Source organism: Diabrotica undecimpunctata, chromosome 7, assembly GCF_040954645.1.
Source record: "Diabrotica undecimpunctata isolate CICGRU chromosome 7, icDiaUnde3, whole genome shotgun sequence".
In the NCBI taxonomy this organism is placed as follows: Eukaryota; Metazoa; Arthropoda; class Insecta; order Coleoptera; family Chrysomelidae; genus Diabrotica; species Diabrotica undecimpunctata.
In genome coordinates, this window is record NC_092809.1 from 39,687,482 (window position 1) to 39,711,963 (window position 24,482).

At 30.9% G+C, this 24,482-nt stretch overlaps 1 protein-coding gene across 1 annotated transcript; it reads left to right on the top strand.

Annotated features, from left to right (window-relative positions):
• Positions 1 to 690: 690 nt before the first annotated feature.
• Positions 691 to 24,150, top strand: MED28 (mediator complex subunit 28). The gene is made up of 5 exons (XM_072537145.1): positions 691 to 960; positions 1,078 to 1,399; positions 1,598 to 1,788; positions 12,987 to 13,158; positions 13,294 to 24,150. The coding sequence occupies exons 1-5, from the start codon at positions 862 to 864 to the stop codon at positions 13,314 to 13,316; spliced, it is 807 nt and encodes a 268-aa protein (XP_072393246.1). The 5' UTR covers positions 691 to 861; the 3' UTR covers positions 13,317 to 24,150.
• The last annotated feature ends 332 nt before the right edge of the window (positions 24,151 to 24,482 follow it).

The window sequence follows — 24,482 nt, forward strand, 5'->3', positions numbered from 1 at the left end:
GCTGATAGGCCTACAGTAAAAATTGCAATACAAGTGTAAAGAAAAGAAGTCAAAAAAAGTACCTAGTTCTAATAATTCGTTTTTTAAACAAACTTATATTTTTACTTGATAATAGGTAATAGATGCAAATACGATTCTATTCTAGTTGTCTAATTTTATCAAAATTTAAGTAGGAGACAGACATAATGAATTGTTGGGGGGTGGGGGCGACGGAACTCGGCCGGCCTAAGGATGTGATGAAACCAAATCCGGCCTGTTTATACAAATTTCTATCTACAAGAAGGAAAATATCCATTTCTCTCAAATTCAATTGGGTTTATTTTTTTTTCTTTCTTGAAGCTGTATGTTCTGCACCTGTCGTACTAAAGTTATTAAAACCACAAGAGGCATTGTAAGTTAATAGGGTAATTGGTAATTTCCCTGTTCCTATTCTTAGAATGAATGTGAATACTTATACATAATACCTAAATACTAATAGGACATAAAAAGGCAATTACATCTCAGAATCCAATATAAATGGAAGGAAAGGTTATCATATTTATTTTTTATGTGAGTTTTTGTTTCAAATAAAAAATGTATTAGAGTATATTTCAAACCCTTCAAAATAAGATGAATCTCCGTTTGTGGATTTAAGCACAGAACACGGCCTTTAAGTGTTGTCAACTTCACACTATTTGAAGAAAATTCATTGGGAAGGAGTCAGTCTGTGATTGGACGGAAAAGTGTGAAAAGTGACATTTGATATCTGATTTGCCAGTTACTTCATCATTTTCAGCGTCTCTTTATGTTGTCTATTGATTATTTTGTTTTATTCAAGAGTCTAATATTTTACTGGAATTCTATTACAGTACAATTTATTCAATGACTCCGATGAAAGAGGCATCGCCTCCTGTATCGGCGATGGCCACCCCAACTAATAGCAGTGGAAATCTTGTGGACGAATTTGAAGAAGCTTTTCAGGTGTGTATCTAAAAAGTATTTCTTTTTCTAGACTTCACGTTCATAATATATTAATCTCTATACAAATCTGAAAATATTTTAATAAAAAATCATTGAAAAAAGTATGTCTAATTTCAGCATTGTTTAAACGTCCTTACCAAAGAAGAAGCCTTACCTACCTCCGACAAAGACGAAGTAAAAGTAGAAGTAGAACAAACTACTCTTCGTTTTATAGACTTAGCTAGGCAAATGGAAGCATTTTTTCTACAAAAAAGGTTCCTTTTATCTGCCCTCAAACCTGAAATGAATGTTAAAGAAGATATTAGTGAACTTAGACTGGAGTTAGCGAGGAAAGAGGAACTGTTAAAAAGGCATTATGAAAAAATAGCTGTGTGGCAAAATTTACTAGCAGATATTCAAAGCTATTCAAAGAGTCCTGCACAAAGTTCTGGCACGCCAGGTAAGTTTAATAGTCAATTAATTAAATATTGTTCAGAATAATTAATTTAGAGATCATATTTGTATATAATTAGTGTATTTATCCACAAAATAATATTAAATTTTTTATCTCGGTCAAATTTATTTTTTTGCATGAAATTCATAAAATACATATTTTTACATTAAGTAGAAAAGTATTGCAGTTTTCTTTCTTTTTCAGGTGCTAGCTCAATACCACCTTCACCTTTGCCTAGTATACCAGGAAATCAAACACCCAATCAAATGATCTCAAATATACCTGCCACAATGCAACAACAATTACAGCAGCAACAGCTACAGCAGCAACAACAGCAATTGCAAATACAACAGCAGATGCAACAGATGCAGCAACAGCAATTACAACAAATGCAGGTAGATCGGCGTTAATTTATATTTTTGGGATATTAAGGTATATTTTTTCATGGGGCGTTTTTCATGTTTTTTTCATGTATATATTCTTCGATATAGAATTTATTGTGATTATCAGGATGGATCTCTATTTTAGTAGGTATTGAAAAGTATTCTTGTCAAAAAATTCGCCACAAATGACAACTGAATTGCTTAATTTTTAATAAATCAGTTTTAACATGTAGATACTTTATTGTAAAGAATAAAGCTACAATATATACATTTATTTTTGTATTTTGTAAATGTCATTTCATAACAGACATTGGTTATAAAACCAAAATTTATTAAAGCGAAGAAGAAATAAAAGTGAAAATCAATTGTAGTTTATTTTTTGACAAGACTTGAGAGAATTTAAATGCTGCCCTATGTCATTGTATATTTTTGTATAAGTACTAACTCTCAGGGTTTTTTAGAAAGTGGCAAATAATTTCTTTTCATTCATAATGATCAAATAATTGTGATATGTACGAGGTAGCTTGAAAAAATTGTACTAAATGTATACAAAATGTCTCCTTGCTCAGATGTGCCTTCACTAGATTATTTTATTTCTTAGACGTTTCACTTAATATGAAAATATGCCAATTCCTAGAGTTTTTACTGTTATGGAATTTCTAACTTGTGGTTTTCACATATGTTTGTAACTGATTTAGTCACATAATGTGTTAAAATTACATAAAGTTATGAAAATTGTTCCTTTTTAATAACATTAACCCTTTTGATGCTTGACTTGTGTTCTTAACTAAGATAATAAATATTGTTTACTATCTTCAATAGGAATTAATGACAATTTCATTTTAAAATACATTTATTCGGACATTTCGATTTTCACTTTGGAAATTATTCAACACAAAAATACAAATTAAACAAATTATTTTGTTTAGTTTCTGGGCAATTAAAAAAAATCTTTTTTTATATGACCAAGTAGCAAAACATAATCATTCATTTAATTTGTATTTTTGTGTTGAATGATTTCCAAAGTGGAAATTGAAACATCCAAATAAAATATATTAAACTGAAATGCTACAAAAATAGCTTCAGAACAATATTATGCTAATCAATAGTTTTGAGTTTTAGCAAAGGGTTAAAGAGATTAATAGAAGCACTGATCTTTTATCAGAATCTAGCCAAAATGAGAAAATCTCTAGGACATTGTCTCAAAATAAAAATTATAATTATTTTTTAAGAAATACTGCTGATCTATATATGATAATTTAATTTTCCTTTGTTCGCCTACATATCCTTGTGAAGGATAATGTAATATTAAATTTTAATGTGTAAGGTGTAAAAAATCTAATAATAAACTTTTCCAAAATTGTTTTGTTTTATTTTGCCTTTACTGTCTAAAAACCAGAGGGTTGGTACTTTGCTTTCATAAACTATTTATGTACTGTTTGTATTTTTATTACATTTTTCCAAGCATTGTAGGTACCCTTTAAAAACCCTCTGGGCAACAAAAAGGTGGTGTCATTTTACTCTACTAACATTAGTGTATGGTGGCAATGTTGTCATGAATGAATACGAACTTGTTATAATTTCTGTTGGTAATAATTTCGATTTTCACAATATGCAACAGAAAAGATTCCAAAATGTTCAATACAGGACATTAACTATATAGTAACTATAGTGTAGTGATAAAAATTTCCTTTCTAACTGAATTCAGCAAGTGATAAATCCATAATTTTGTTAACTGAAAATCAGGTAAATATACCTCACTAATAACAGTAATTAGGGTCAGCTGATAACAGTTACAGAAAATTATCTGCGACATTCCGGCGTTCAAGTAAATTATGTTTAATTCAGAAATTGAAATTAAGAGACAGCAGTAATTGTAGTCCTGATAGTGGATAGAGATCAGACGGGAAGACTGGTCTATTGATGCTTCCACGGAGCTGCAGAAACTAGAACGAGCGAAAAATAACAATGGATAATGACGATACCGAATATAATACAAATAGCCAAAAAAACAGGAGGGTTGAAAATGGAAAAAATCAAAAGGAAAATAAAATGGATCTAGCGCTAAAAATGTTAGAAAAACTGACAGAGAATGTAACAAAACTAACTACAGATATCCAAGAAATAAAAGATGAATAGAAGCAGTATAGACAGGAGCTTAAAGAACTAAACGATGATATAAAAGAGGAAAATAAGAACTGAAACAGAAAATGGACGAAATGGAGGAGAGGATCGATAAAATGGAAAAAGAAAAAAAAATTTAATTGAGCAACAGAGTAGCGAAATTATAGAACGAAAGAATTAAAAGAACAATTTGGTAATAACTGGCTTTGATCTAGATTCGGAAGACAAAAGGATACAAGAGATAGGGTGACCAAATTCTTTCAACATAGACTGAAAGTGGAAGGTAAAATTAACGAAATAAGGAAAATAGGACCACAAAAGGGTATTATAGAGATGGAAAACTTTCAAGAAAAACTAAAAATCCTCAAAAACAAATATAGATTAAAAAAAATTAAAGATCAACAAATATATATCAACGGTGAATTGAATAAGAGTGATAGAGAAATATAGATGAAAATTAGACAAGAAGTTAAAAAACTTTAGATCCTCAGGTAAACGAGTAAAGATAGCATAATGGAAACAGAGATGAAAATGGTGTCAGAAAGATCATAAACTTGTGGAAATAGCGAAAAAACTTGCAAAAAACGTAAATAGAACTCAGACAACAGCAACAAATTTGGCAAAGAATAGGGACAAGATTAAATTTGATGATGACAGCAAGAAAAAAATAAAAGGTAACATAATGTTCAAAGATCAGAGAGAAAAAAAGGAAAGGAAGCAAGAAAAATATATTAAAACTAGTAACATGGAATATTAAGATGTTATTAAGGACATCAAAGATGAAAGAAGTTGCAAGAGAATTAAAAAATACACAATAGATATCGCTGTGATACAAGAAGTAATATGGGAAAAACAGGAGAAATCACAAAAGGAGAATATGCATTTATGTACAGTGGAGATGACAAACAAGGCAAGAATGGAGTAGGGTTTTATATAAATGAAAACCTCACAAACAGTATAACAAAGTTCAATCTTCTAGATGGGAGGATCGCCACACTAAGGCTAAAAATGGAAAAACAATATATAACATTAATAAACATATTCTCTAACTGAAACATCTGATCCAACAGTAAAAGATGAAATCTATGAAAACCTAAATAAAGTATGCGACGAAATGTCAAAAGTCAAAAAAGACATGATATTAATACTGGAAGACGCCAACGCACAACTGGGGAAAGAAGGATACTTGAAAGACCTAGTCGTAAACGGAAAAGGAACTCTTCACGAAAAAACAAATGACAATGACCACAGAATCTGTCAACTCGCAGCAATAATAAATATGAGTTTCCTATCCACAAAATTTGAGCATCCAAGAAAACATGAGGCAACTTGGAGACATCCATCTGGCAGTGAAAATCAAATTGACCATGTTCTAGCAACCAGAGTTAGTACAAAAAACGCTGGACATGAGATCTTACAGAGGGGCAAACGTGAACACATACCACCTTCTAGCTAGAAAAGATATCAAGCTAAAACCAACTCCAAAAAATGGAACTTGGAAGCATTAGAAGATACTGAAACAAGAAAAAAATTTAAACAACAAATGAATGAAAACATCCAACCTTATGATCAACCCACAAATATAAATGAAAGATGGCAAGAATTAAAATTGAAAAATAAATGAAACAACTAATGAAGTAATAGGAAAGAAAAAAACAACAAAAAGAAATAAATCCTGGTACAACCAAGACTGCGAAACAGAGAGAACACTAAAACATTCCGCCAGAATGACATAGATCAACAATCGTATCAGAACACAACAGGGAAGAATACAAAATAGCGAGAAAAAAAGCTAACGTAACATATAAAAAGAAGAAAAATGACTGGAAATAAAAAGCTAGAGTATATTGAAAAAAAAAAAAAAGAAAACAAAAAATACGCCGAACATTAAAATTAGAGGACTAAAAAACCAAAAAGGAGAAACCGTATTTGAACATAAACATATCAGCAGAATATGGGAAGAATATTACGAAAAAATGCTATTCACTACGGAGGAAACACACTGCGATGAAGAAGTAAGACCAATAGTACAAGATAACGACGAAACAAAACTTCCCACAGAAGAAGAAATACAAAAAGAAATTAAAAACCTCCGAAACGGAAAAGCAGCAGGAGAAGATGAAATAGCAGCGGAACTAATAAAATATGGAGGAAGAAAATTACATAAAAACATAAACAAGCTAATACAACAAATATGGACACAAAATACACTACCAGATGATTGGAACAGCGGTGTTCAAGGAGATAGGGAGGAGTGCGAGAATTACAGAGCAATAACCCTATTAAATCAGACCTACAAAATTCTAGCAAACATACTAAACATGAGACTTAAATCATGCGCTGAACGAATATTGGGAGAATATCAGACCGGGGAGATCGACAATTAATTCCATACATACAGTGGAGCAAATAATTTAAAAATCTGGAGAATACAACAGAGAAATGCACGCAATATTCATAGATTTCAAGAGCGCTTTTGATACAATTAACCAGACGAAAATAAAGAGCTATAGCATCTTAGTATCCAAGAAACATTGAGACATATGCTAAAAGTGAGTCTAAAGAGCACCACAGCAAAGATAAATTTCAACGGAATAACTTCTAAGGAGATCAAAGTAAACACAGGCGTGAAACAAGGCGACTCTATCTCCCCGAAACTGTTTAACCTGATATTACAAGCAATAATAAGGAGGACAAACTTCGTAAACAAAAACGTTGTTACAGATCAACTGCAACTAATAGCATATACAGATGATCTAGTCATCATAGCAAATGCGAAGACGACACTTATAAGAGCAATTGAAAAATTAGATAAGGAAGCAAAGAAAATAGGGCTAGAGATAAACCAACACAAAACAAAATACATGACGATAGGGGAGGACGATACAACAACTCAGAAATATCTAATAACATAGAACCACAAATTTGAAACTATATTCACCTTTAGCTACTTGGGAGTAGTAATAGGGAAAACCGGAAAAGAGAGAACAGAGGAAATAATTCTGAAAGGCAAAAAATGGTATGGAATAAATAAAAACCTGTTGAGAAGCTCTAAGTTCTCTAAGTAAGAGAACACATATGAACCTATATAAGACCTTAATAAGACCTGCTGTTACATAAGGGATGGAAACAATAACTATTAACAAGAAAGAGGAAGAAAGCCTACTGAAAGTTGAAAGAAAAATAATGAGAACGATACTAGGCCCCAATGTAACAAGAGAGGGAGAAAGAAGAATGAAAACAAATGCCGAAATTAAAGAAGAATTAAACAGAGAAAATGTAGGAGACGCTCACACTCAGATATGCTGAGAGGGATAACTAACTGGACACAAATATGGCCCAGGTGTAGAGGAAGGTCTAGAAGAAGATGGCTGGATGATGTAGAAGATGATATAAGAACAATTAATGTTAAAAACTGGAAAGTTCAGTGCAAGGACCGGAAGAAATAGAAAAAAATCACGACAGCAGCAAAGACAGCAACAAGTTATAAATGACAAAGGAATAATCCACCTCACCCAAGAAGAGGATTTTGAACGCCATGAGGTTAGCTATAATCCTTAGGGATTGTAAAGCTTAATGAATAAATGAACATTAGTGCGTGTGGTTGGGATATTGATTGTGAAATCTATCGTTTTATTTGACTTCAATTAATTTTATCATATTTGACTTTGATCCTTATGAGAGAGAAAAAAAGAAAATTGGGTTTAAAAGCAATAATAAATAAAACAAAAAAATCTACAGATTCAAACATTCCATAATAAAATTGATACCATGGTATAAATTTATTTGTTTTTGTATGAAAGTATAGACTAGTACCAAAAAATATTCTTCTCTGCGTCTTTTCATGAAGAATGTTTATTTGGTATTCCATTTTGTGCATTGTATACATTTTTATTTACCTTTATTTAATTTTATTTAATTTTAATTAATTTTATTTAATTTCATTTTATTTTATTTTGGTAAAACGTTGACGTTTGTTAAACGTCATTTTATTTTTATAATAAGTGTATATCTAAATGTATGCAAATATTACCTTACAATTACAGTAACCTATATTTTTAGCAATTTTGGAAAAAAAAATTACTAATGAAGTAGTAAAATTTCTGATTAACAATATTTGAATCATCAATTTGTAGAATGAATTAGCAATAAATCAACCGTATCGTTTCAAGAACAAACTATGACAGAAATATCAGATGTTGGTAATTCAGATTTCTTTCCTAGTTGCCGTAGTTACCCTACTTGAAGCGCGTCGATTATCACTGCGCCGAGCTTTCGACATCCTCTCTGACGTCTTCTTCTAGGATTCCGGGGTCTAAGTCTCCTAAGCCCCCAGACAATACTACACTGTACTGTTCATTTATACCGTCGATGAAGACGTGGTTTGGGTGAGCTGAATGGGACTATATTTTCTTTATGAGAGGTGTCCATGTCGAAGGTAACCGGATTCCGTCATCTCTTATGCACAATTTGGCCCCTTTTTCAATCTCTTTGGCTTCTCGGATAATTCGATAGGGATGAATCAGTTTCCATCTCCATTGTGAATTGGATACTAGGATGTATACGATTCGGATGGGGTTTTCAATTAAAATCATGCCAAATTACAACTGAACACACAAATTTAAATGTTTTTAGACTTTTAATTATTGATTTAGCACACATTTTTGTTTTCGTGTCTTATTTTGATTTTTCAATAACTTATGATAGGCAGTTTTACTTTTAGGAATACGTGAAAAATTTGTTTTATTGATAAAATTAGATGCGGCCTACGGCCGCCCTTTGTTTTGGCCGCCCGCATGCACTGCACGAACTGCACACCTGATAGGATCGGGCCTGACTCTTGAAAGAATATATAGGGAGAAAATACACTACACAAGAAAAATATAATGGATGCCCCAAAATTTACGGAAGATTTGAATTTGACGCTATTTGTGCAGTAAAGTGTTGACAAAAAAACAGTTTGACAGCTGACAGTTTAGGGTTAGTAAAAATGGGGCGTTACGCGGGAGAACAACGCATTTTCATTGTTAAACAATAATGATTTAAATTGGTCAACTGTGAAGTAAGTATTGTAAGTACAAGAATTGCAAATTTACTAAAGTTCTCTACAGCGTATACTCACTGAAGATCTGCAGCTTTTGCTTTCAACGTTTAATTGACACATAAAGTGAAACCTAATGACTATGCATAGCGGACAGTGTTCCTTGAATGGATTATAGAACATAAACAAGTGGATACTGATTTTTCGAGCAAAATCATCCTAAGAGATGGCACTTGGGGAGTGCCGATAGAAGTGAATACTTCTTATAGCGTGTTATTACTATACCTAGGTAGGTTAATTAAATTTTATGTCTGCTTATTACTGCCTATTATTATGTCCGCTTGTTTAATTTTATATAATTTTATTGACTTTAATTTACTTTAATTTAATTTTATTTAATTTTATTTAATTTTATTTGATTTTCTTTAATTTTATTTAATTTTATTTAATTTTTTTATTTAGTTTTTATTTAATTGTGCAAAACATCATACCGGGCGATAAGAAGTATTCACTTCAAAAATGCATCTACGTGTCCCTGTTTGGTACGGATTTTGGGCTGGAGACATCATTGGACGATACTTCTTTGAAAATGAGGCTGGTCAAGCAGCTACTGTTAGTAGTTCACGATATCGCAACATGATTGCAGAGTTCTTCCTGCCTAAATTGAATGATATTGATGTGGACGACATCAAGACGGTTTCAAACTTGGTTTCAACAAGACGGTGTCACATGCCATATAGCTCGTAAAACAATTCAATCGCTATACCGTCTATGCCAACAACCTACAATCACCCGTGTATTGAAGGAGGAAGTTCAACGCTGAATCAACGAAATTCATGTCAAAACTTACTAAAGTATTATTTGAATTAAATTCAATATTTGATAATTTATTTAAAAAATGTTGTGTATTTTTTATAAATGTGTCATTTTTATTTGCAATTGGTTTTAAAATATTTCATAAAAATTTTGATAGTTCACTACAAGGAGAATTCATGGTACTACAAATGGGTCTAAGTGGTATATTCGTTTTATGAATTTTCGGTACTCCATAAAAATGAGGGATCTTACTGTAATGAGGTGTAATTAATCTTCTCTGATAACTGGGTAAACAATCTTTAAACTTGAATAAAGTTCTATATATTTTGTTTTCCAAAGGCTTTGTTGGATCCTTTGTTAATTTTGTATAAGGTCCGTTTATTATTAGATCTTTAATTTTGTTTTCATATTGAATTCTATCCATTACCACAGTTGCATTCCCCTTGTCTGCTGGTAATAATAATAATAATAAGCTCAGTGGAAAAAATATCTCAATGTTTACCAACCCATGAAAAGGAAGAATACAGAATATTATGTAAACTTGAATTGGAAAAGTCTATTAAAATTGAACAAAACATAAGCAAAGAGGAACTAAAGTCTATAAGAACTTTAAAAAATGACGACTCCATAATCATCCTACCAGCAGACAAGGGGAATTCAACTGTGGTAATGGATAGAATTCAATATGAAAACAAAATTAAAGATCTAATAATAAACGGACCTTATACAAAATTAACAAAGGATCCAACAAAGCCTTTGGAAAAGAAAATATATAGAACTTAATTCAAGTTTAAAGATTGTTTACCCAGCTATCAGAGAAGATTAATTACACCTCATTACAGTAAGATCCCTCATTTTTATGGAGTACCGAAAATTCATAAAACGAATATACCACTTAGACCCATTTGTAGTACCATGAATTCTCCTTGTAGTGAACTATCAAAATTTTTATTAAATATTTTAAAACCAATTGCAAATAAAAATGACACATTTATAAAAAATACAGAACATTTTTTAAATGAAATTCAGCCACATTTTTGCAAAATGGTCATGAAAAATTTCAACAAAAGAGTGCATTTGCCATATGTGCTATTCCATACATAACTATATCCTATGTACTTTACGATAAAAGAAATTTAATCTAAAAAAAAACAGGTGTGGCAGTCCAGTGGGACTGCCGGTAGAAGTTACACTTCTATACGCGCATTCGCCGTTACAAATTTATTTGGGAGTCAATCTGCACAATCATTACATATGTAATGCTATAGGTAAGACATAGCAGAAAGAGAAACATAATTAATAACAACTTACTAATAATTAATAAACAACATTTGACCTGTAATAGGAGTATAGTAAATGAAGGATTGAATCAATATTTTGATGAAAATGTATATTTTTATTTTCATATATGTATGAAAGGAGTTGAATGCAAAAATTTTTTTACACATACTCTGCAGTAAAATTCATTGTTTATTTTGTTATTAATATAAAAATACAATACAATACACTGCAACATAGTTCAATATAATAATACAATACAAATTAAAATGCAATATTCATAAGTATTTAAAAATGACAATAATATACATAAAAAAAAATACACTAGAATACAGTTCAACATAATTCAATATAATAATACAATACAAATTAAAATGCAATATTCATAAGTATTTAAAAATGACAATAATATACATAACTTTTCTACTTACGCATGTTTAATTTACGATGTAATAATATTAATAAAAAAGTCCTACCCGACTGGGAATTGAACCCCGGTCTCCCGCGTGACAGGCTGAGATACTGACTACTATGCTACCGAGGACATGACAGAAACGTATTTCAAAATTGACAGTTCTGGGTCATACAGTGATTTATTGAGATTATTATTTTGAAATACAAAAGACTAATATAATTATGAACATTTAATAAATAATATAAAACATATCACATAAATAATAATATTAATAAATATTTTATTCTATATATATATATATATATATATATATATATATATATTATATGTATATATATATATATATATGTATAATATTATATGTATATATATATATATATATATATATATATATATATATATATATATATATATATATATATATATATATATATATATACAGTATACTCCCTCTATAACGAACACGGTTATTACGAGGTTTCGCTTATAACGAGATACATTAGATGTCCCGTGAAATTTCTATTGAACTATAACCGTCTATAGCGAGGCAAATTTGGTTATACCGAGAGAAAATAAGATGCAAAAACGTGTTTTTTACGTTTTTAGTCCGGTCGTGGCTATAAATAAATACCTTTTCAAACAGCCCCTCAATAAACTTAACTGCAGCCCGCAATAAACTTCTTTACAATGAATAAATACAACTGTTTCACATCTTTAGAAAATATATGATACAATAATACTGGACCATTTAAAGCAGTTAAAAATGACAGAGTTCTTAAAATTTCAGAAGCAATAGTTTATGTTATCCTTGAAAATACGATTTATACATTATGTAGTTGGAAAAAAATATAAGTACAGCTTTTTTGTTTTAACGTTTATCATTGATAATAAAAGTAAACAACTCTTTTATGTTTTAATATATCTCATTACCAATAAAAATAAATAACTTTTTTTCAAAAACGCCATTCAAACAATATTTATTAGCATCTTATATTGCTCCGAATGGCTTCACTATAGGAAGTTAATGGTTTAGAAAACTACAAATTCATATGTATGCACAGTATTATCATTGTCTGATATAACGAGATCGGCTTATAACGAGGTAATTAGTCTGTCATTTCAGTTCTCGTTATAGAGGGAGTCTACTGTATATATATATATATATATATATACAAACGGAACATTTTTATATTCGAGAGAGGAAGAGAGAGAAAATATATCTTCTGTCTCTCTCTTACTCATTATCTTACATATGTAATGATTTCACAGATTCACTCCCATACAAATTTCCAACGAGGAGCGCGCGTATAGAAGTATAACTTCAAAAACCTTGTTTTCTATTCAATTCAAATCTTGTGTAAATTTTGGGACACCCTTTAGAATGTATATAGATTAATCTAAGCATAGCTATTTACTAGCTAAACATAAACTTTTTAATATGTTAATAGTATCAACCTTTTGTATGAATTATTTCTTCATCATATACATTTTGACATTATTTCTATTTGGTTTAAATGTCTCACTGATTATTTTTAGGTGCCACCCGGTTTAAGTGGAGAGACTGTAGGACCTGGTATGCTGTCTCCGCAAGCACTCTTTATGCAACAACAAGGTATGCCGTCTCCTAGGGGACCTTTTGGCCAACAACCTCCAGGAGGAATTTTACAGGGACCTTTAGCGTATCTAGAAAAAACTACAAGTAATATAGGTGAATCATTTACCTTTTTTATATTATTTTTATGTTTGTATATTTTTATATTTGTATATTTTTATATTGTGTGTATTATATGTATTTAATTTTGCGGGGACAGCTTTGCTTTTTAAGGAAACTCTGATTTTGCAGGTATAACGGATGGTAGAAGGTGACGCGGACGAGGGAGGGGGCGTGGAAGAGGCAGGGGTAGAGGCAGGGGACGTGGCCGTGGAGGCGGGACGTTGCCCGATTACGTCTCTCCCTAATACCCCCTCCCCGACCGTGCGGCGATACTCTCGGCGCTCGGCGAAGATGCGGTCAGCGCGTTCAGCTCTATCATGCTGGAGGAGGAGATCTTGACGGCCGCGATGGGAGGAACATTCTCCAATATGCATGTTTAAACGTAGGCCATTACTTTACTGTATTATGCATTGAATTGACCACATATCTGATGTATTACTTTTCAACAAAGCTGTAAGATATTTCATTTTTTTAAACATCTTTTAAACACTAAATAATCAAAATAGTAAATTATACATAAAAAATAGATTTCCCTAAATATTGATTCCGTACGAGCCTTCAAACACAGCGTATGCTAATATATTTTATTTCTAAAATTCATATTAAAGTGCAGTTCTAGACAAGAGACAGTTTTAAGTTGGCACTTTAGCCACTACCACAAAATCATATTTATTGATTGACATTTTCGTTGCAAAGTTCTAATCTCAAAAAAGAAACCGATAACTAATTTTTTATCGAAATCACAATCAAAATTAACTTAGAAGAACAACATTTGTTGAAAATATTGTTCATTTAAGCCTTAACACGAAACCAGCTCCGTGGAATTCACCAAAAACCTTATGCAGCATTTGCGGTGAGTTGTCAATCTTTTCGAATGTTTCTGTTATCCGATTTTTCATTTCTTTTATAGTATGAAGTGATATTGATATATGATCTTACAAAAATATGTTTTTGTCACATCTTAGTAGGATTCAATAAGCTTTAATTTTTTCTCTTTTGGATAATATTTTTTTTATTTATCTGTTTTACTACAATTTTGAAAAGTTTAACGCAAACATCAAACGTCAAATGTCATTAGTTTCAAACCAAATGTCACCGAATGGAAGTGGCTGGCTAAAGTTACAAATCAAAATATTTTACTTCTACATACTTCTTTTATGATTTTTGTTGATTCTTCATCTAAACAGAAACAGACTCATTTAAATCTACCAAAAGCTTTATGCAACATTTGCGGGTAGTTATTAATCTTTTTGAATGTTTGTGTTATGCCATTATTCAGTTTACACATAGTATGAACTGATATTGATCTATAACCTTACAAAAATAAGCGCATTCTTGAATTTAATACAGCTATTTGCCGTATAGTTTCACATATCTGTGGTAGTAGAATTCGATAAGCTTTAATTTTTCTGTTTTGCATACCATTTTTTAAATTTAACTGTTTTATTACAATTGGGAAAAGTTTAACGCAAATGCCAAACGTGAAATGTCATTAATGTCATACAATGTCAATGTCAAATGTCATTTTTTAAATTTAACTGTTTTACTACAATTTGGAAAAGTTTACTGCAAACGTCAAATGTATTTAACGTCAAACAGTTATTTTAATGTCAAAAATGTATTTTTTTTTCAAATTTAACTGTTTTATTTCAATTTGGAATAGTTTAATACAAAAGCCAAATGACAAACGTCAAACAATATTGTCAACGTCAAATGTCACCGCGTGGAAGTGGCTAGCCAAATTTATAAACCAAAATATTTCATTTTTACAGCGTTCTTTTCTGATTTTTGTTGATTCTTCCTTTTAATAGTAAAAATGAACAGAATAGTTTTAATAAGTGTTTATTATTACTGACATCTGTAGCTGATTGAGGTAAATTTTGCTGATGACTCTTTCTATTGAAATTAAATTAAATTTATTAACATTGTGTAAAGATGATTGATACTAGCAAAACATTTTCATGATAAGCTCAGGTAAATCTAATAAAGTCCATTAGGTATTCATTGTGAGGGAAATAATGCAGACATGCTATTTTTTGTAGTTCTAAAAGAAATCTAAAACATATCACAATGTACAGTTAAACAATTTTATTTTGTGTTGCTTTACATATCATAAATCATTTGAAGATGCGTTTTCAAATGGCATCTTAGATTCCACAGATTTTAAACAATACAAACAGCACTTATATTCTTAATTTGATAAAATGTATGTGGTCAATTCACTAATATACAGGGTGTTCAATTATAGTCTAGAGTTCAGTATCTCTATGGCAGAAGGATATATAAAATTTTTTAAACTAAGTTTCCATGATCAATGTCAGGACACGTTTCATCTGTGTCTGCAAGTATATCTCTCTCGACACTGATGGTATCACACTCCTGAATCTAAGTGAACCACCCTGTATAAAAATGTAGAAAATTAACATTTACTGGACTGTAACAAAGTAAAGAGGCGGTAATTATAATTTTTTTTATAAAATTTGTTACTTTTTTAAGGATTTTTAAAACGTACACGATATGCAGTGTATTCTGAAATATCTGTCAACATTTGATATATTTGAACATTCTCAGATCTGGTTTAAATTACTTTTCAATGTTTTTCAACGATTACTGAACTTGTTCAATGTGTTTTGGTTCGTTCTTTTCGGCCTTCTTTTGATTTCGTTAACTTTTTGTACGTTGTACATTGCAGCTAACGCACATGACACGTAAACACTTTTTAGAACGATTTGTCATGTATTAAATAAGACAGATGTGGTTGTTAGGACTGTATTAAAATGAACGTCCTTGGATTTTCATCGACGAAACGGGTTCAGTATTTTCATCGTCCACTTCCAGTTTTGCGACCAATGCTGCCAGTCTCTCTAAAAAATTATACAGTATTTGTCAAAATACTACAAAATAAGCAGTATTCAAACGTTGATTCGTCATGAAAATCACGTATGCCATTTTCTTGACATTAAATCTCTCTATGTGACAATTAATGATTTTTCTCGATGACTTTTTATTTGGACGACTTTCTTTTCTGTTCTATTTTACATTGCATTTTGCAGACACCGATGCTCTATACATTCTGATTCGTGCTTTAAAACAGTTAGTAACCGTAAAAGAATCTAATTTAACATAATTTAACTATTTTAATATTTTATTTTCAAGTCATTGCAATTTTAGAATGACTACATTTAGGACGCTTCGGTTTTAATTGTCATTCTCTTATTACTAAAATGTTAGTTTGGGAAAGTGGCTTAACTCCTAATCCTAAAAAAACTTAAATTTACAAGTCTACTTAGAACTTCCCTCGATGGGCTCATATTTAGATATCTTTCCTCATTTGGTTTTGCATTTTACAGTGCGATTGGCAGTTGACGATGTTTTATATTTTATATAGGTTCAGAAAAAGAAACTAATCTAATATAACCTAACTTTTTTAATATTTTATTTTCAAGCCATGACAACTTTCAAATGAATCAATTTAGATCGACGCGTTTTTAATTGTCATATCTTTAATTCAATAGATTACGGAACAATTAATGAGATATACAGTGTGTTGCATTAAAAGATGTCTACATTGCTAATATATAAAAGAGCAGGTCCAGTCGAGTGTTAATTTTCTAGTATAAATTAAAAATAAGTTATGCAAGTTACAAGGTAAACTTAAATTTAGTTAATACGAGACGTGATGAAAGTTTGAGCTTAAGCAATATGCTGCGTTTGTGTGTATGTCGATATGTGCGTGTGTAAATGTACTTGAGAGTAATCGAAATGTAATTTAGCTGTTTGTTGTCATCGCCGGTTGTTTTCCCCTTTATTAGTGTTATTGTTGAATTTTTTTATTATTAAATAGTTTTGGGGAATAGGTTGGCAAGTATTTCAACGTTGCCTTTTGATTTGATTGAACGTTAACGCAATATCTTCAATAATATCAATAATTAATTTCACGGGGGACTAGCAATTTCGTTGTATTTGATCTGGGATTCGTTGTGGAGCAGTTTTTGGATTTTGAATTCAAAAATAATCGCAATTTTTGTTTATCACGTGAATTTTTTAACCTAACCTAATTTAACCCCTCCCAACATAACCTAAAATGTATCTTTTACCTAAAAGTTGTACAAAATAGGCTTAGTAAGAAAATTGATGGAGAAATTCACCAAGTACACTATTCGCAATCAACACAAAAAAAACTGTATATAATTTCTCTCTTAAAGCTTAAACAACAATGAATCCATCACATAAATAGATTCCATTTACTTTGTTATTGAGCTTACAAAATCGTATAATCTTGGCAGAATCGCTCACTTAGCTTATCAAAAGTTTTTCCGAGAATTTTACAACATTTAGTTCACCCTATTTCCTATGATTTTATTTACACAGCGACATTCAAAGAAGGTTTATGTTATCTACTAGAAGTACTAGATGACGTTATTTATCAGGCAACAGCCAAAGAAGATTTATGTCAGCTAACAGAAGAGCATCAGAACAGAGCAAAATGAATATAGAAGCAGAACAAATGCAGAGATCAAGGAAGAACTTAAAGAAGACATCGTGATTAAAATAAAGCAATGCAGAGTTAGATGATTAGGTCACATTTGGCGAGCAGGAGATGAAGCAGTGACATACGCAATGATAGAATGGAATCCAGGAGGAAGAAAGAGAAGGGAAAGATCAAGATCTAAGTGACTGCAAGAAGTTGAAGAAGACCTCCCAAAGGACAGGATCAGAGAATGGAGAGGAAAAATTAGAGACAGGAAAAAATGAAGAGATTGTCAAGAAGATAACATAAACAAAAGGGACTGATCCACCCAAGAAATAGGATCTAGAAAGAATTCGCGGTTTAATCCCACGCTGGGGTGTATTGCCATTATATATATATATATATATATATAATAGAAGAGCAATATTGATTTCTGCGACGTCATACTCTTCAAGAGAAGTTTTATGTCAGCTACTAGAAGTCCTATGACGTTATGTATCAGGCAGCCGTCAAAGATTTATGTTAGCTAAGAAAAGAGCAATATTGATTGCTGTGACGTTATTTACTCTTCAATACAGTATTTACTATGATGTTATTTACACAGCACCATTCACAGAAGATTTATGTGAACTAATAATAACAATAGAACTGCTGTGACGTCATTTATCGGATGCAACTCAAAGAAGATATGTCAGTTAAGATAGGAGTAATAGTGACACCTATGAAGTTATTTACCTTTCAAGTTGCTCTTATAGCACCTAATAGAAAACCAACAGCTTTTCCTATGTCATTCATATTCACAGAAGATGTATGTCAAATGATAGATGCCTTACCACGTCATTTATTTGGCGTTAATCTGTGAAGGTTTATGTCAGCTATAGAAGTATAGTTTCCATCGAGTTAGATTCTAACTCGATGATAGTTTCCTATGACGTCTATGACAGACGCTTTATACTGTTGAGATTGGTGACATTAACAAAAGGTGTAAGAAAAAATTTACGTGATAAACAATATAGCTTATTTAACTCTTAAAGCGATTCTCGAAGTCAACAGAAATTGTCATAAAAATTATTCTCCCCTGTTAGTTACATAAAATGTTTTACCTACTCCGATATTTTAATTTTATCTTTTGCTGTGAGCCGAAAAACTAGAATATCTCTAGTTCTCGGTTCATCAACATATAGTCGAGGCCGCGGTTCCTCGACGTGCCGTTTTTCTCCACACTTGGGAATGGGCAGTTATAAAAAGGTATTGAACGACAAATGTTTTAAACTGACCAAAAGGTTTCAATACCAAACGAATTGTACTAGCACTAGTATTATTATCAAGTCAAAATAGTTATTAAATTCTATTCTTTTGATTGAGCAATATTTTAATAAATCATGTAGGTAGCCTGAAGTCATCTTTCTAAAACGTGTTCTCGTTAATTTTTCAAGAGCGGTTGGTGACCACATTTTTTTACAAGTTTTTATATCTATAGTAGGGTGGGAAAGTTCTGCCCCGCCGATGTATGTCCAGCTCCCTAACGCTTCTCTTCGTTTCATCAACTTTTAAATTGATTTTAGACACTTTTGGTAAATTTATTTGAAATGTTTTGCTACAATAAGTCACACAATGAAAATCTAAAAACAGAACGAGTTTTGAAGCGATAAGCAAATAAATTGCATTGTAAAAAGTTATTTTGTTACATATGTACCCAAAAAGTCTCATTTTGGTGTATAATTGATATTTAAGTAGACAAAGTTAATCCGAATTGTTTTTATAGAGGTTAAAATAAGCTACTTACAAGGCATATTTCTGTAACGCCTTTCTATCACACGGCAATTTGAGCTTTTATTGATTTTTATTTACTTCGACAACTTACTTTGTCCAAAAGTCTTGAATATATGACTAGAATTAATTTTCATATTTATTAAACTTTATCGTATCTAAAGCCTTTTTGTAATAATAAAACAAACGCATTAATATGACAATGCTGTAGATAAACTTGCTCGCATATTAATCTTCTTCCTATACCAAAAACAATTTGAAACATTTCCGAACGATTTTTTTGTTTTCAACTTTTTTGTATCATTTTTTTTTTCAATTTTATTCTGATTAGAACAGATAAAAAGTAATCAGATCAGGTGATTTTTGCTTAGCTCACAGAATTAGCGACCACGAACGAACATGAAGAGCCGCTAAGTGTATGATCTCTCGGTTTTTACTTAATTTTATTTAAAAAAACCGCTTGTGTCATAAGAAATTTACTTTTAGAAACACCCTAAATCATTCATTGTAATAGAATAGACCAAATAAGTTTACCAAAAGAATAGACTGTCATGGAAAAATCATTTGCGATTTTGGTCTTTTATAAATAAGACTAATAAATAACCTACCTTAAGAAATGAAAACGTGACATCAAACTATTAATTGGCTTATTAATTGTCACATTCTTGGGCCAACAAAAGCATCAAATGACCCAATTATATAGCAGAAGGAAGTACAGTTTACCGACTGTAACGGGGCCCCTCCAAGTCGCGCGTCGGCCCTTGCCGCGTACGTTGTCTCCCATCGGCCACGCTACGATTGGTAAGCTGTAGCTTAAATAAGATAATATATTTTGTTTCTTTTTGCAAATTTCTGTTTATTTATATAATCGTTTTTTCAGTAGTTATTTGAGGTTTGGATGAAATACAATTTTTTCTCTAAATCGAATATTTTTGTCCCGGCGTTATGAACGTCGCTTTACGAAAATTTAGGATGCTCTCAAATAAAAACTGAATTGTTTGTTATTTCTATACACATAGTTAAAAATTTTTCATATGTTTTCAATTATTATTTAATAAATATTTAATTTTATACACGGTAAGTTCAAGGAGTTTTTTATATTAGCTAATGTTAACATTATTACTAAAGTATAATCCAACAAGCGGTGCAGGAGATCTAAAAAAACCATCAGGAATGGAATTATCCCAATACCGATCAGGCGGGCATGGTAATTTCTTTTTGTTTAATAGAAAAAGTTCGATATTATGTAAGATTTTAACATAATTTAACCTTCAGAAAACTACGGAGAATATTCTGGAGACATTTGAGATTTGGACCTAACCAAATTTATATAACTTAAATAAAATCACGAGGAAGGAATTCTTTAAGGGATGCTCATTTTTTTGTTCCGTATTCGATCGTTATGTTTACTGTTATGCCTTGTTACTCTGTACGGTCGGTGTCTCTGTATTTACACAGAGTAGTTTGTTATATTCTAACGACTGCGGCGTCTCGAACGAGTACCGATTCGACGGACATGAAAATTTCGTTTTATTCAATACAAAAAATTTCCGTGCCTGGCGAGATTCCAATACCTCGATCTTCGAAACCTTTTATTCTCTTTAATATATTCTTTTGTGTGACATTTGCAGTCTGATTTTTCTTTTATTTAATTTTCCTGGACTTTTTTGGGATTCCTAGATTTTTTGATATTAAATTCAGTTCTTTCAGTGTTTGTCATCCACGCTGTGTTAAGCTTCGCCGTATTCGTAGCTCGTCAGATACTGGCCAGATTCTTAGATTTTTAACAACATACCTGACGTAGGTGCCATGTACCTTAAACGACAAAAATTAGAAATCTGTTATATATATATATATATATATATATATATATATATATATATATATATATATATATATATATATATATATATATATATATATATATATATATATATATAAAGACTGCTAACGTTTGCAATACCTCAATTCATGTAATTAATTATTAGAAGGCGACATAACCAGCGTCTAAAGGGTATTAATATTTATGAAGGCTTATCTCATTTCTTCAGTTGTTTTTATTTTGTGTCATATACGACAGATAGCGCCTCTGTACTGGTGTCCACTCCATAGTGGGTAAAATGGTTCGATAGCCTAGTTTTTCTGACTTAAACAGTTTGTTTTGAGCCTACCACTATCTGATAAGCGGCAAGCACAACGAACCATATACTAGTTTTAGAAAAAAATTGAGCTGAAACCGTTAATTACGAAGAAATTATTTTAATATAGCCTAAACTCAAATTTTTATATCTAATTTTACGGCATTATGCAGAACGTAGAGTATATTACGTCGATCTCAAATTTATGAAATACCAGCAAGTCCTTAGTGGAATATTCTCTGATGTAAAAATTTAACAAACAAATTTCTTTTTTGCATCGCTTGTTGGAATATATAGTATAAATCAAAGAACGAAATAATTGCCAGCGACGCATCCGAAACTGTTTTTAAATATAAAGAGAATCAATTCCAACAGCATAGAAAAAATTCGTTACAAGAAAAGCAGAAATATGAGCATTATTTTTTTTACACATAACTATATTAAAAAGGGACAGCAATATTAGCTTTTAAAATTTTTTTTCAGAATTTCAACTAGTACATAGGAAGAAAAAATATTTTCTACCTACACATAGTTCCCAAATTCAAATTGTGTCAGTAAATAGGAAAAATACTGATATATTTTCTCCCTATGTGTTTCAGGAACTTGCCTAAAGTGTTTTTTCTTAAGTTTCTCTAGCAATTTCATGTAAAGAAAGTTTATATTCTCATTTTTTAATGTTAATAACAAGTCAGTGAATTATATTTTCCCCCATTATCTATTACAACTTTTTCAGAACTTCATTTTCTCGTTTAATTTGCTCAGTTGCTTTAGTAAAAGAGAAATATGAGAAGATATAACCTCAAATAAGTTGTGTATAACCGAAAAATGACACTTTTGGAAGCATAGCTTTCTTATCGCAGGCTACTGACGGAACGCATTGATTCAGTGTTCCCAAACTTAAAAAAATAAAATCGGTAGAATTTGTTAAAAAAATCGGTAGAAAATCGGTAGATTTTTCAAAATATAATATTTTGTTTAAATTTCATAGTGTTTTGCAATTCGTTTATTTAAGAAAAAATAAAATATGTTTATTCATCTAAATCTAATAAAATAAAAAAAAAAGAACCCAGATACTGAACTTAAAACGAGAAGGTTGGCCCTGCTGGCACGTTGGCACTTGGCTGGCAGTAACATCCAACAGTAACGAAGTGGGAAATACGAAGTTGTCACATTTATATTGGGTACATATACTACATAAATATTAAGGTCTGGATTCTACTAAGTAGACGAGAGAAAAAAAAAGAGGACTTAAAAAACTTTATTTGTCATGTTTATTTTAAACCATATAATCTCAAACTAAATGAAATATTGAAATAACAGTAAAATAAATAAAAACATATTTTAATAAGTAACAGAAGATATTAGATCTTAAACAATATCAGACACTTTTCTCTAAAACATTCAACACTTGTTAAAATATTAGGTATAATACATAAATTCTCAAATTATATAATATAATCTCAAACTAAATGAAACATTGCAATAACAGTAAAATAATAAAAACATATTGTAATAAGTAACAGAAGATATTAGATCTTAAACAAATCAGACACTTATTCTTTAAAACAATCAACACTTATTAAGAAAAAAAATATATAAATATAAACTCAAACTGATTAAAATCTAAATTCTTAACTGATTAATTCCTATAAAGATGATTATAACAAAAGACCTTATCATTCAAAACAGAGAAATCGAGTTATTAACTTAAAAAACATAAAATAAAAAATGGTTAGAAAGCCTATTCATTTTCTTTTTCATACCAACGATCTTTTGATATTTTGGAAATTAGTGATTTTCCAATTTCAAAATTATAACAGGTGTTTTCTCCTTCTCCAGCTATATATCTTTTAGAGTGTAAAATACCTGTTATTGTTTCCGTTGATAAACGATTTCTCCGTTTGGTTTTAAGTATATTCACAGTAGAAAATATTCGCTCAACATTTGCTGAGGACTGTGGTAAAGAGAGAAGGTTGAAAATAAAACTTGTTAGGTGAGAAAACGTTGGCGTTCCGTCGCCATTTTTAAATTTCGTAACACCCTTCCAAAACTGTTCTACATCTTCATCTAAATCTTTTATTTCTTCCGTATTTCGCAATAGACGCCACTCAGTGTCAATTACCTGCATTGGAATATTGCTAGAGGTCGAGGATAGGACTAGTCCAGGGAATAAGCTACACATATGGGCAATAGATGAAATTTCACCAGATTTAACTTTTGCGGGACCTATAATAGACAGTTCTTTTAGCTTATTGCTTTCTAAGGGCATTCTTTTAACAATTTGGTTGCAACTTTCAATGTAGAAGTCAAGACATCTCAATTGAAATAAATGTTTTTGTTCTGGAGTTAAATCTGTATGATTATAAAAAATATTTTGTACCCTCGCGCCATAATATATTTGCTCAAGATCTAAATAATTTCTAGAATTTCTAAAATCAATGTTTTCGATTGACTTGTCCAAAATACATTCTCTTTTTAAAAAACAGTCGAACAATGTTTTTAAAGTTGAACAGATTTTGGAATACACTAAATGGATTTTAGGCGACTGTGATTGCATTTCTTTATTTATGTTATTAAATAAGGGTAATACGAAATCTAAAAATGACAGAAATAAAAGAGTAGTAACATCATTAAGTTTAACTAAGATATTTTCAGCTGCAAGTAATTCGTTATTCTGAACAGCATCTGTGAAAAATAACTTCAGTGCATTATACTGTTCCAATATACGCGATACTGCAGCATGTACGGAAAGCCAGCGAGTTTGGGACGGATGTAATATTTTATGAAATTTAACATTACAGAATGATTGAAATTCTCTGTATTGAGAAATACGTTTAGGACTTGAAGAAAAATAATTATGAATATCTCGCACTAAGTCCTCAACAAATCTTGGCAATTTTTCGCATGCATAAGATGCACACAAGTGATAAGAATGACAT